At 37.2% G+C, this 15,847-nt stretch overlaps 1 protein-coding gene across 4 annotated transcripts in view; it reads right to left on the bottom strand.

The window, feature by feature from the left end:
- The window catches only part of toy (paired box 6 protein twin of eyeless), a 236,863-nt gene that overhangs the window by 17,699 nt on the left and 203,317 nt on the right, over nucleotides 1–15,847 (bottom strand). For all 4 annotated transcript variants that reach the window (XM_081737898.1, XM_081737899.1, XM_081737900.1 and 1 more), the window contains exon 8: nucleotides 7,678–7,862. In XM_081737898.1, the coding sequence (XP_081594024.1) occupies nucleotides 7,678–7,862 (185 nt within the window). The remainder of the gene's footprint in view (nucleotides 1–7,677; nucleotides 7,863–15,847) is intronic.

Below are 15,847 nucleotides of genomic sequence, written 5' to 3' on the forward strand. Positions count from 1 at the left end.
TGTGCACATACGTCAAGAGGTGATTCATAACATCAAAAGAAGAAAAAAAGTCCTTTTGCATGTTGTCGAATTCCACGTCGTGTAGGAGTGACAAGGGGGCGAACTTGTAATCCAAAAACAAATCCTGACAATTTGAACGAGACATAAATATGTGCACATACTTCGGGAGGTGATTGGTGACATTCAAGAGGACGTTTTGTCTTCTTTTCATGTCCCGAATCACCTCTCGAAGTATGCGCACATCTTTCGGTTTCGTTCTAATTGTCAGGATTCGATTTTCGATTCCAAGTTGGCACTCTGTCACTCGTACACGATACGGAATTAGACAAAATACACGAGGATTGTTTGACTTCTTTTGATATCACTAATCACTTCCTGAAGTATGTGAACATCTTTGAAGTTCACTCTGTATATATATTGCAACGTACCACGTGCTTGTGCTTACAAACACCTAATATACACATATATGTGTGTATTATTTATGTTATATAAATTACATTTTTCCAATGAAGGCTTAATTTGAAGAAAATGCATAGAATAGGCAACATTAGGCACTAAAGCAATTATTTAGGCAGTAAAGGTCGAAATAGGCAAAATAGGCAAAATAAAATTGGCTTAAATCGAAACTATAACCCCCCATATAAACTTTAAAATGTTATTTTTGATCATATCTATATATATAAAAGAGAACGTACAAAATCCTTTGTCCGCTCATCACGCTAATACGGCTGAACCAATTTCTTTCATTTTTGGGGGGTTATTAGGATTTGGACCCTAGATGGTTTTTATCATATCACTTTAATTTTTAATTACCAGTGTCTTGAGATAATTGACCATTCAAGTGTCCATAACGTACAAATCCTTTGTTATTAGTTCATCATAGGTAAAAATAAACGTATTTATATGCAACCCGCATGACCGTGTCACTCGGCGGGTTAACATAAATGACAGGCGATATACAGCGGAAAATAGCTTGAATCTTCTGTTTAAAATTTTTTAATTGATTTGCTTATTTTTACAGACACTTTTACAATATGCCAGCACCGGGATGACCGCAGCGAAGCGGGGCGGGTTAACATAAATGACAGGCGATATAATGTTAAGATTTACTGCAATCTTCTATGGTTTTTATCATATCACTTGAAAGCGAAAAAGTAAAAATTATCTAAGTAACAAAGTTTATTGCGTTCCGGGGTGACCGCAGCGAAGCGGGGTGAACGCTGCTAGTCTTTAATATTAAAGAATAGGCATTTTGCCTAACATCCGGTCTCTATTAATTAGGAATAGAATTAAAACAATTTAAAAAGACAATAAATAAATAAATAAATGTGTACTGTTGCGAAGGAACAGAAACAAAGCGACAGGGCTAAAGCTTTTTTTTTTTTTTAAAAAAAAAAATAATAAACAAAATTTATTTGTGGTTAAGTGAATAGTGTTAATATGATAACACTCAGGCAAGAAACTAAGATAACATAAGAATTTGCAAGCACGAAATTTAACACTGAATCTTTGAAACAAACACATTCATGTAATTTGCATTTGCAATTCTTCGGATCCAGTAGAGATTGCAATTATCATTGACAGTGGCGTATTTAAGGGAGAGGCTTCCTGGCTTACGCCTCCTCCCCGAAATCTTACTTACTATAGTAAAGTATATGAAATATCTTGCAGAATTTTCACATTTTCAGCCAAAGCCGCCCCCCCCAGAAGTAAAATCGTAAATACGCCACTGCTTATTGATATTAGTTTAAGTATAAAGCGCATCTTAGAGCCGGACCAAAGTTTCTAGTTTAACTCCATGATGCGTGGTCAGTGCATGCTTTAATAATTACCTCTGGCACTTTTACACCACTATTCAAGGGCGCCCATGTTGTGGTTTCCAAGGAAGGGGGGCAAGTATAAGCGACATTTCAAATGTAGTCTCAAATTTTGCGGTAACCATTCTAAAATATCTATTGGGTTTTTTGATCTTCCGAAGCACAATTTCCTCTAAAGGGGGGGGGGGGACAAGTGCCACACCTTGGCCCCCCTGATGGACGCTCTTGCCACTATTTTTTACCTTTGTATTCAGCTGGTACTTCTTTTGTTCTCACGACAACGCTGGGATAATGTCAGAAAACATTAAGTGTTTCTTCTACATTGAGAACATTGTTCTACATTGAGAAAAATCTGTTATCCGGACAGCGGTATATTGTACAAATATACGGCATCCATATGTTTACTATGGAAATCTGTACGCGGCATACATTATCCATATGCTACATACGTACTACCCCTTTTCTCGCTTATATGTTACATCATGACGCTGCACGACATCTGACATCTAACAGCCTTCTGTATATTACATACGTACATCAGTTATTACATACGTAAGTTATATACATCAGTTATACGTTTTACGTCCATCTGTATGTGAAATCCTGACCACCTATATACAGTTATATGGAAAGTACGTATAGAAAGAATACTTAAACGGACAGTATTATAAAACATGCGTTTTCAGTTATATGTTTGCTTCAGGTTAATATATATATATATATATATATATATATATATATATATATATATATATATATATATATATATATATATATATATATATATATATATATATATATAGTCGTATTTTAAGTCCAAAAACTACGGGATTTACGCATGTAACATACCTTTTTTTCCTCTGTGTATATTCACTTTCGAAGGCTCTCCCACCACATCTGAATTCCCCGACTTGTGATTATATATCACGTTTGTGCAAGGCATGTTCTTCATGTCCTTTACCAAAATTTTTACCTTAATTCCCCCTCCCCCTAACTCAAACAAAAAAGTCTGAAGGAAAGCTTGGCTATTAAGCATTAGGTTTCCTAAGATTTTCTAAATTACCTGCAACTTTCTTCCCCCCAAAAGAGCTATTATTATTATTATTATTATTATTATTATTATTATTATTATTATTATTATTATTATTATTATTATTATTATTATTATTATTATTATTATGAAATGAGTATTCCACTAATCCTCTGTAAAACCAACGTAATGAAGGGAAGTATTAAAACACAGCCACTGTGCAACTGAAAGTTACCGCATCCACTTATCTCAAACCAGCCTTCTCTGTGGAGCTGCGGTTTGCCGAACTATTTCGAACAGCGGAGGATTTGAGGATGTCAGACGGAGATAAGCTTCGGCGGAGTGACACACCAAAGAACCGAACGAGAGAGAAAGAGAGAGAGAGAAGAGAAACCTGAGCGACAGACACAGCGCGCGGACAGGAGGCGGGAAGACGAGAGATAGAGATGGAGGGCAAAAGCTTGTTTGGTGGGCCAAGGTTGCTGGATTTAGTGTGATGTGAGGGGTTGGAGGAATAGATTAAAGGTAGAGACAGAGAACGAGATGGCTTTTTGAACGAACAGCTGTGGCGAGTGTGAAATTTGATCGCTCTTAAGACACAAAGATAGGTAGCCTATAGCAATGTAAAATACCGAAACAAGTGATTCTTTTAACTAAGACATTGTTAAACCTGATTCCTTATTATGTTTCAATGCAGTTCTTCAAATAATTATGTACATACAGATCATTTTTTATTTAAAATAATAATAACTTGTAGATAAGGTCTCTTGCTTCACCTATGATAGTTATTATTATTATTATTATTATTATTATTATTATTATTATTATTATTATTATTATTATTATTATTATTATTATTATTATTATTATTATCTGCTCCCAAGCATTTGCCTCACTGTACACCATAAATTAAAATCGTGCTTAATTGAAAGCTTTGACCCGCTGTACATCATAGGTTAAAATCGGCGCCGGAACTTAGATTTTTCTGGGAGCGGGGAACAAGCATTAATATTTGATTCCCCTAGGAAAAGTTCTTTTGGGCCCTCCCACAAAATTCGAAAAGAGGCCCCTTCTTTCCATCTTTCTCTTACTCTTTATGGGCCCCCGGAACCTGTGGGTCCTCCCTGACGCCCCTGAGCCCGTTCCATACATGACAAATTAATTAAGGGGACAATATTGACAAATCTCAAAGCCATACGGCTAAATATTACTTCTAGGGCCCCTAATGGTAGACATTTTTTTTTTTTTTACTGAAATGAGTTCACGATTCATTTTTGTTTTATTTACCTTCCGTGTGCTGTTTTGTTTACGTAATATAATGAACCGGTTTGATACTTCATTTATATGTTCGTATCGTATATGGAGTAAGAAAATTTTGTCTTAAAGTGGGCCTCCCTCGAATGGCGGGGATCTTCCCTGGGGAAGCAATTGACCCCTGCCCCACAAGTTATGGTCCTGGTTAAAAGCATACTTAACTGAAAGTTGTAATAATTTACATTTAACAAATGTATTTAGTTATTTAATCATTCAGACATGCGATAGCGCAAGTAGCGTCATCTGTTAGCGTGATTGTTTATTATTGGAATTAGCGTCATCATGCATCATCATGCACAGAGTGGTCATTTTTTAATGTTTTTATCAAACACAATAGGTATTGTTGGAAATAATTTATTATTTCGTTATAGCATAGGTCTACTTTGTGTAATATATGCTACTCTACTACTTTTTCTGGCTGTCTGTACACCATAGGTTAAAATCATGTTTAATTAAAAGCTTTGATCCTCTGTACACCATAGGTTAAAACTATGTTTAGTTAAAAGCTTTGGTCCTGTGTACACCATAGGTTAAAACCATGCTTAATTAAAAGCTTTGGTCCTGTGTACACCAAGGTTAAAACCATGTTTAATTAAAAGCTTTGGTCCTGTGTACACCATAGGTTAAAACCATGCTTAATTAAAAGCTGTGGTCCTCTGTACACCATAGGTTAAAATCGTGCTAAATTAAAAGCTTTGGCCCTCTGTACACCATGAGTCAAAACCATGCTAAATTAAAAGCCTTGGCCCCCTGTACACCATAGGTTAAAATCATGCTTAATTAAAAGCTTCGGCTCTCTGTACACCATAGGGTAAAATCATGCTTAATTGAAAGCTTTGGCTCTCTGTAAACCATAGGGTAAAATCATACTTAATTGAAAGCTTTGGCTCTCTGTACACCATAGGGTAAAATCATGCTTAATTGAAAGCTTTGGCTCTCTGTACACCATAGGTTAAAATCATGCTTAATTAAAAGCTTTGGCTCTCTGTACACCATAGGGTAAAATCATGCTTAATTGAAAGCTTTGTCTCTCTGTAAACCATAGGGTAAAATCATACTTAATTAAAAGCCTGATGATACTGCATTGACGGGGAAAGTTGAGAAGATCATAATAGAAGACAAGGAGGATGACAATTAAAAGTGTTATGTGTGCAATAAGTATGAGTTATGGGTCTGCCTGAAATATCGTTCACAACCAGCTGCATCTTCAGAAAGTGTCAGTACGGTGGGTGCTACGACTGCTCACGCTTTTCCAGAAGAGAAATCGCGAGGATGTCGCAAGAGAAATGTTGCATCACTGCGAGGTGAATGAAGAGGACTTTTTTCGGTAGACTAGTAACAATAAATGAAAGTTGGATTTATCGTTATGACCCAGAAACAAAGAAAATGAGCAAAAATTGGAAACACCCCTCCTCCCCGTTTCCTAAAAAAAACACGTCTGCCGCCAAAGTTATGCTTTCTGTTTTCTGGAATTGTGAAGGAATCAGCATGACAGATTATCTACCTACCGGAGAGGCAAACTGTTAAGACTTAGGCTATTTGAGAAAGCGTTACCCCCTGTAGCGAACGTGGTCAAGGTGGCTATTCAGTAATTTTACTTTCACCAGAGTTGTAAATCATACTGTGAGCCAGTCAGGTTTTCCTGGTCGTTTTGTCAAGTCCAGGTGTGTAATAGCAGAGTTCCAATACTCTGCACAAACCATCTTCCAAGCAGCTGTTTCTTGCTACAATCCCTTTGCCTGGCAACACATCTTTCCTCTTTTTTTATTCCTTTTGAAATCTTTTAAACATCAGGCGGTCTATTGTTCCGAAATGCACCAAATACGCTCGAGCTGACGTTTTCTCCGCGTTTTTATTGCTTTCGCGTTTGTGATTAGCCATCTACATTTAAATACATGGTCAGCGTATTCCAAGCGTACGCATGAGCAATAAATACGCTTTGCGATCGCCTCAAATAGCCGGGTACTTAGTTCGCATTTTTGCCACGGCTCAAGACATTTTGGCAGCACGATAGCATCTATTATCTACCAGTTTTTAGCCGTTGTGTTCAGCAATACTTAATATCCTTCCCAATTTAAACTTCTCTAAAACTATTAATTTACTGTTATTTATTATTTACTGTTTTACCAATTCTTCTGTTTATAGTATTATTTCCATTGTCACATCACATACTATCTTACATACTTTATCGGCATCGTTTCAAGGCAAATCAGAATTCTGGAAATTCCACCTTCTCATAGCTAATTTCAACACTTAATTGATTTGCGATTGAGTTGTTTGAGTGTACGCTCAGCGTAAACGGTCTACTTTTAGTGTTGTTTTCAATCAATGGTGCCATCAATATATAGTGTACATTGTCGCAAAGATGGGACCAAGAAACGGTAATGAAATATATAGTCTACATTATCGCAAGGATGGTGTCAAGAAATGAAGTCAAGGGATATATAGCACCTTATCAATGATGCAATAAAAGTATACTGTAAGTATTTTAAACATGGGTTTAAGGGTGAAAGCATTTGATTTGACAACATTACCAAGAATATTTTATTATGTTTTAGATATACAATAAAACGATTAACTATTTTGTTAATTAGGTTGTCAAATTGTTGTCAACTATTTGAGAAGAGTTTCGCCATTTTAAGGCAGATTCTAGGTGCCATTTAGCATTTTAAAAAACTGACACTTGTTGGCAACACTTGGTTGCGGTTGAGATTCCTGTGTTCCTCTCTACAGCAGCAAGTACTGTATGAGATCGAACCTAATATGAGATCGAAACTAATTTCGAGCTCTAAAGGCAAACCCTGAATTGCTATGTGCATCCGAGGGGTTTAAAAATCTATACGATATACATATAATTTATAACATTTATTAATTAATTACAAAAAGAAAATCATTATAGTAATTTTATATTTTCCAAAAAAAATTAATACGTCAAGCTAAATAGAAAAGGTTATTGCCTTTGTTTTTAACAAACAATGTAATATATATAAAAATAAAAAAATATAGTAAATTCACACAACTTTTCCATTTTCATTTCGGCTTTGTTATTTCCCTTTTCTAAATTATAAACAATACAAACATAAAAGGTTGAACACTCCGTTTTATTTCGTAGCTTTTTGTTCTAGAAGAGGGATGAGTTGGGAAACATTACTTTTTTTAAAAAAAAAAATAGAAAGAAAGAAAGAGGAGCAAACCTTCATTGTTTAATAATGCTCAATTTCTATTATGTAGTATGAAGCAATAGTATTCATTTCTCTCGTCAATGGAATGCGAATCGCATATAAAACCAAGTTAAAACAAAACACACACACACACACAAACATACAAAAAAAAGTCAATTTAAATCCCAGTATTTATAGTAGAATACGGGAAACCATCCATTTCTATAATTGAGTATAAAGTTAATCATTTTTGTCGAAAAAATCTCTTGAAAAAAAAAACCGTGATGCTTATTTAAATATAAGAGCCGGGGCGAAAGGTTTCTTTTTTTTAAGAAAAAAAAAGGGAAAAACAAACCTGTAGGTATCAGCCATTGTTCCTATGGGCTGTGGAATTGATGGGTACATCGAATTGAATCCCGAGTTGATCGGCAAACGACCTGCAGCTGACGATGTTGTAACTCCAACTTGCTCCACTGCGCGGCGCTGATTGCGCAGTTTTTCTTCTCTCCGCCATTTTGCCCTTCGATTGCTGAACCAAACCTGCGTGAAAGAAAAGAAGCAGAACGGAAAAAAATCAACTATTAGAGAACGTGTTAATGAATGAATTGTTTTAAAAGAATTAAAAAAAAAAACTTTTATGTTTCAAGAAAGTTTGTCTTTTATAAAATGAATGTTAGTTCATGATTCATCTAACTTTAAATATTTTTTTTTCTTAGTTTCTAAGTTATTCGATGGAAAGTTTAAGTAGAGTAAAGTAAGTTTATTTTGATATGTGATAATTCTATTGCAAAATGAAAATTAAGTTAAAAAAACGAAGTAACTTTTTGTTAGTCACTTCGTTGTGCCGTTTACGGGGAAGGGAGGTGGTGGGTCAATAATAGAGCGCTCACTTGTGGTGCGTGGGTTTTTTTGGTTCGATCCTAGTCAGGGCTGGCTCTACCATATGTGCAACACGTGTATTTGACGGGGCGGCAAAATATTTCATAACTATATTATTTAAATAAACGTTTCTTGTTGGAAACAAACTTCATGATGATGGTAGTTAAATTAACTACGCCGATCTTCTATTTGAATACTACATTCATAAATCATGTTCTGGTTGCATTAGTTTAAGGTCATATGGACAATGCTAAAGCAAGTGGTTAAACAAATTCCAGCCAGTGGCGGATCCCCACCCCCACCCCAGAAGAGGAAACTTTTATTTTATTTTGTATACAAATAAAACCCATCCCAGAGCTTGGAACTCTTAAAATTAGCTGTAAGTAGCAGTATTACAACCCCCCAGAAGTGCGTCCTGGATCCGCCCCTGATCTCAGTTTGCTTGATTGTTGTCAAATACAAAAACTCAATTCTTGAACAGTAGCGAACACCTGTACCATTTAGTTAGTTATCATAGTTTTGATATGAAAACTAGTATTGTCTTTGTTATAAAGAAGTTCCTCATCATTAAAAGTGGAAACAAGTTTTTCTTTAAATTTTGTAACAGATTTAGAAGGAAAATCAAGAAATAAAGATAGAAACTGCACTGGAATTACAAACTGATATAGTATATTGAGATTGAAGCTCGATATTGAATTCTATAAAAAAGATTACCACCTTTCATCTGCACATGTGTTTGCTTTATCTTTCACTAACATAACAGATTATTAGTTAAATAAATAATAATAAAAAAAACAGATAACGAGATTGTGTTTGTAGTGTTGAGGCCTTTCTGAGTACGAGTGTCTTTTCCCTCACTTTCATTGTTCATGATGGGATAGAATACTTGAAATTGTGGCTTTTAAGATTTGTTCTTTCTGGAGAAAGGCGGGGGCGGAAAATGATACCATTGCACGATACGGCAAATTACCCTAACCCTAGGGCTTGTCAAGTAGGTTTTGTGGTGGACAAACACCGTGTGCATGGGCTTTCTCGGGATTATCCAGTTTATTCCACTTTTTTTCATTCCATCATTTCATTCATTATGATATTAATCACCGCCTTCCTTAGCCTCAGTGCATAATCATGGTAAGTTAAGTTAATCTGATTTAATTTTTATTTTCGTGTCCTTTAAGCTAAAGGTAACCGATTATGAACAAGTGAAGAATTAAGACCAAAAAAAGAAAAAAGTGGGGGCTGAATGAGCCGAAGCTTTTGATCGAATCAAATTTTTTGCAACGAAAATGAGCATTGCTATTTATTTATTTATTTATTTATTGAAATTTAGGGTCCCTTAAAAAAATCTTTCCACCGAAAATTACACCTCTGCTCAAGTGTGGCAAAGGCGCTAGGAACAGCCACTAGACCAGCGGAGAGGGCAGGACTAATAATAATAATAATAATAATAATAATAATAATAATAATAATAATAATAATAATAATAATAATAATAATAATAATAATAATAATAATAATAATAATCTCTTTTAGAATTTCCCTAAACTTGATCTGATTATTAGACGAATTTGATCTTTAAAAAATTAATATACACCGGTGTATATTTAAAAAATTCACAGAATACCCTAGAATTTTGAATTTTTACTCATGCGCTTAAAATGGATATGGTTTATTTAAAAAAATAAAAAATAGTAAAAAATATGTGATCTCACTTCATCATTTAAACTTATATAAATTACATATGTATTGTCCATTTCTAATGTAAGATATTCGTCTTCATATTCACTCAGAAAATATCGGTTGACAGTGAACCAACAGAGAGAAGTTATCTTCGGTGAATAAATTTCTCATGGAAACACCAGGGAGCACGGTGAGCTATAGCATAGAGAAAAATCCGTTATACAGGCAACTGTATATAGTACAGCTATACGGAATCCTTATGTTTACTACGGAAATCAGTATGGAGCATACGTTATCCATGTGCTACATACTTTTCTTGTTTAGATATTACATCATACCGTTGCCGGATGTATATCTAACAGTCTTCCATATATTACATACACATATACGTATGTTACATACGTCCATCTGTAAGTGAGGTCCTATATACAGTTCTTTCGTTCGTACGGAAAGTACATTTATTTGGAACACTTATACGGAAAGTGCGTATAAAATATACTTTTTTAGTTATACATTTGCTGTACGTTAAGTCCAAAGAAACTACAGGATCCACACATGTAACCTACGTTTTTAAGTACTTTTTTTTCTCGGTATGGTAGATTACTTGCCTATGGTGTGAGGGGTCCCGGGTTCGATATCCGGCTAAGTAAATTTTTGGATTGCAAATTGTGTCCCTGGGTTTTCTCGGGGTACTCTCGTTTTGTCCCACTTTCTTATTACACCGACTCTTCCATTATCTTTCATTGGCTTTAATCATCGTCTCTCTTAGCCTAAAGGATATGCTTGTGGAACATTCAATTGGAAAATTTCAATTTAGTGGAAACGTCATTTATGAGTATAGGAAAACAATAGCATTCAAGATTCACAAAGAATGAAAGAGAGAAAGATTTTAAAAAATTAAATTTTGAAATCCCGAAGTAATGCTCACAACTTTTATTGGCTGGTTTTTAACGTCCCTTTAGAGACTTGTTTTATTTTTATTTTTTTTTCTTTAATAAAAGACAATATGTGTGAGGAAGACAGTGCAGCGTAGTTGATAAGGCGTCTACTCAGCAACTGGGAACAAGGGCGGATCCAAGGGAAGGTATAGGGGCTATAGCCCCCTTTGACCCTCAGGTATACACTGGATAAAATGGACTTCAATCCTGTTTTACACTGGATAAAGCGGCAAACTATGGTTTAGCCCCTACCTTGATCATATCCTGGATCCTCCACTGATTGAGTTTTTTTTTCACGTCTTACTCTTGTTCCAATGTATCTCAGGGGTTCACTTAGCCTTTGCAAAACGAGTATAGTTAGTTTCTTCAGCCGAAGTGTAGTTCGCATATAAAGAATGCCGCTTTCTATGTATGGTGGCTCGTGCCATAAATAAGTCATCGTCGGAAGGATCTTGAGGAAAACACCCCGATAACTAGATGGCCAACCAGAATCCTCATTTCAAACAGTTGACAGTCGCTTGTCAACTCCACGTGGAATCTTAGTTGCCACAGTTTCAAATGCTGTCCTTTATAAGTTAGTGCTCGATTCTCTGTTCCCAAGACCAGCTTCCTTGTTCTTACATTGCCTAACTTCTGTTTCATATTAGCTATAGTATTGGGAAGAAAGAACAGACATAGTGGGTGTCAAGACGTTGAAACCTCGCAAATGTGCTCGAAAGAGGGATGGAGAGAGAAACGGATGTTATTGTAAAAATCAGTATGGGAACTTGAAAGAAATTTGCCGAACTGCACTCCTATTGAGTGGACACACTATACTTGGGGAAACTAGGAGGGTAAAGATGGACGGACCATGTTACTAGTGTTCGCTATATCTCCTCATGTAGGTGTCGAAATCTAGGAAGTGCGATTCCTTAGCTACACGATTCTTGGGCTTTCTATAATTAATATAGGGTTGGACTGTCTTTTTGCCCTCAAATCAACTCTGATGCAACGTGGAATGGAGTCATAGAGGTTGTAAATGGTAGCAAGTAGATTATTACATTATTTCGAGTGTGCAGTGCATCACTCAGTTACGTCAGAGGAGACGAAGGCGGAAATCTGAGCCGGATTCGTGTCTCCAAGACGGATGTTCAGGTCTGGGCATGGTCGGGCCATTGAAGGTGTTCAACGTCATCCTGCTGTTCCACGCTGCAGCAACTCCATTATCGTCCTGATATATGGCGTCATTCAACTCGTGAACAACATCTGGACCATAGGATATACATTGTCCGCTAAAATGGCGATTACAAGCAGTAAAGTGACCAATAAACGTCAGGATATTACGGCATCGCAGATCCTCCGATATGTTTCACGGTTCGGCGGAGACAAAGCAAATCATGTGCTTTTGTGCGTTTGTCACACATAAGTACGACTGGTGTTTTGAAACCAAGTGAACGATAACTCATCCGATGATATCACAGTTTTCCGGTCAACAGCGTTTCTTTGTGCAGTTTCATGGCTCCATTAGTGATGAACTGTTATCATCACTTATAAGCGGTTTCGCCTGTGCAGCATGAATAGACATGTCCATATCATGTAACTCGCTGCGGACTGTGATTTCGTGACAGGTGCTGACTCATTTCCTCCGCACTTGTCCGCAGTCGCACGACGATTCTGAGTGACTATCCGCTTTAATGTTCGGCTGAAGCAGTTAACGTAAGGTTTCTTCCTACCACTGTTCCTCTTCGCCGTGGTGGTTTTACCGTGAGTTTTGTAGGCCGTTATCACTTTGGACAATGTTCCTTTCGACATACTCAACACAGTTGACACTTCTGTCACGCTCACACCACAATCTGCCCTCTACGGAAAGAGAGGTTGCCTATTTGTGAGAGTTCAGTGAAGTAGAACCACCTGGTTCTTCTCTAGAAGATCGTATTTTCAAACGCTTAAAACACCAACATGCTATTAGTGTATGGTTAAATTGGGGAGAATGTTGTATTGTGATGTGTGATATGCAGAATTTGTCCATAAAGTAATGAGACTGGCGCCGCGCGGAGTTCCAGTCGCCAGCAACGAGTTCCCGGCGGGGATTTGTGGTGGGAAGTCTAAGCTAAGAATCACACGTGGCGTAAAAGCTGTTTCTGAGCTTTGTCACGGCAGAGAACATGAGAAATGGACCATTCGTGGAGCAGCGCTACATGATTACAAGTTTGCTTTCACCTGGACAAAACCGCTTCCGAGACGCCTTGGTCAAAGGTCCAAGGTTTATGGTGGTTCAATGAGTCGGACGGGAGACCATTAGTGAACGGCGGTCGGAGTCTAGAAGATTTTTCACTTTGGCCACACACTTGTTGAAGAGCGTCCAGATCGTTCCATGTCTTCTGTCCGTTCTTGAACTAACTGAACTTTGGAAAACCTGGGCCCTTGACATTGTTTTTGTAAGCCTTTTTGACTAAGGCAAGGATCTCGGAAGCGGTTTTGCTCAGGTGAAAGCAAAATTTATTTGTGTAGCGCTGCTCCAGCGAACGTTCCCACGTTCTCTGCCATGACAAAAACTCAAAGACAGCTTTTGCGCCACGCGTGATCCTCACTGTGTCAGAGCTCGGAAGCGACTGTCACTATAGTGATGCCAAAATGTCTTGAGCCGTGGCAAAAGTGCGAACTTAAGCTCACTCCCTCGACACACTCATGCGTTGAGCCAATAAGGATTCAACTGTTGCTAAGCGAGAGAGCCTTAGCGAAAGAGAATGGAATTCCTTCTACCGATAGCAGCGCTTGGAACGGAAGACTAGGTGTCAAGTCAATGTGGTATATCTATAAGTGCGTTGTTTAGCTTAGACTCACCACCACAAATCCCCCGCCGAAGAGTGCGCTGCTGGCGTCTGGAGCGCCGCGCGGTGGCCAGTCTCATTACTTTACGGATAAACCCTTTATCTTGAGAGATACCCCAACATACATAAACCACACAGACAATTACTAGTGAATATCTTTAACCAATTTCGTTATTACTGAAATATTTAACCAATTTCGTTACTACTGAACAACTTTAACCAATTTCGTTATTACTGAACATCTTTAACCAACTTCAGGAAACTGGAAATATAATACCTCGACGTCGTACAAGAAACAAACCAATAACTGGCGTGGTATGTAATTAATGTTCTGGTTGTTGTTGCGGTAGATCCCTACTTTAGCACACGTCTGGCTTGGATTAGGCAAGTATCGTTTCTTTTCTTTACTGTCATAACTTCCACCTTTATTATGTGTCACTCTACTAAGAGGTACTTACTTTACATGGAAACGATTATCATATTCATCAACGATTTTGTGTATGAACATTAGGCCACACTGGACCTGATCTGCTTTCCATCTTGTTTTCTGACAATATAATATTTACTAATCATGGATAAGTGAACCTCGAGATCATGCATTATTGGTGTGTTGACATTCTTCATTGGCTGAGTCAAGTGGAAGGACAGCGTCCGTGAAGGGTAAATGTGTGCTGTGGAATAATGAAAGTACATTATCATAGGACCGTTTTTCGTTGAAAACGAACTAGATTCCCGAAAGTGGACTTATCGAGGAACAACCTTCTACCGATGTTAGAAGACATTCCACAGGGTTTTCCAGAAGAAAAATATGGTTTCAGCACGACGGCGTAATTAACCACAGTCTGTCTTAACGAAAAGACCTGCCAATTATCCAGCCCGTTCATTGAATTTAACACTACCAACAACTTTGATGATATGAAACGCCGTATTACTGCAGCTTGTTTTACCAGTTCGACTGTAATTCTATTATAACACGTATACCAATCATTACATGCTGGACTGGAGGCCTGTCGTGTAGCTAATGGACATCATTTTGAACATAACTGGTAAATGTATGTATTATGTTAGGAATTAGAATATCGTTTAGCCCTTCTGCCTTGTACTTGTACTTTTGAATGGGAAATTAGCAGTCACCCTTCATTTCTTTTGACGATATCTCTTGATAGACTTCAACTAAACGTGTGCAATAAACACCATTGAAATTCTGACAACGTATACTTTCCTTTACATGACATTCTAAGACATTGTTTCAATTCGAAAACAACATTGTTTTCTTATACACTCCCATTAGACTATTTCTTTTGGTTTAATTGGCTTAAAACATCAGCCTTTCTATACATTTGATGTTTGTGAAAACAATGCATCGATTACATTCTTTATTTCGGATTTATTCATGGTACAAGTTTTAGGCGAATCAGCCTGTATATCGGGCATATAACACCACTCTCTATATGCAGGAGTATGTATTCATGTATTTGTCTGTTGAAATTTAGTGTCCCTTTTAGGACCAAGGATATATGTAATGGTGCCTCTTAAACTGTAATTACATTTCTTTAAAATTATATTTTCTTCTTTACAACTATAATATTCTACGGAATATTTTCATCCTTTATTTGTCTTTTATTTTTTGAATATCTTCTCCATTTCGTTTGTTGGAACTTACTTCCCGAACCTTGTCGTTCTGTACCCCCTGACGTCTTCCTTCGCTTACCGTCTCTTCCCCCCTCCCCCCTTCCGACAACAACTCACACGCGCAGTTTCTCTTACTTACGTTATCTCTTCTACTTCTTCAGGACTATATCTATCTACAACTTCGTCTACTTTCTCATTCCCCAATGCTTTCTACTGGTGGGGGTGGGGGTGGGGGTTCCTCTTTCCGAATGTCGGCACTTAGAAAAATCAATACTACGCAACGAAGCTTAAAAACATGCGTCAACACAGCTTCTGTTTGTACAGACTAAACGTTCGACCTCCCACTACAACTATTGCTGTATGCAATTTTCTCCCTTCACAGTTACCGAAAATCCCCTTATATATATACACACATACATACATATGTACAAGTATGTATATATATGTATTTGTGTGTGTGTGTGTGTGTGTGTGTGTGTGCCTGTGTATGTAGATCAACAAAACGTGGCGTTCAAACAAACTTTCTTGTCCCTCCCCCCTTCCGCTCTCTGAACAGTCGCTCTGTACCGTTTCATCGTTAGATATCCTT

Source organism: Thermobia domestica, chromosome 14 (genome assembly GCF_964235325.1).
Source record: "Thermobia domestica chromosome 14, izTheDome1.hap1.1, whole genome shotgun sequence".
Lineage (NCBI taxonomy): Eukaryota > Metazoa > Arthropoda > Insecta > Zygentoma > Lepismatidae > Thermobia > Thermobia domestica.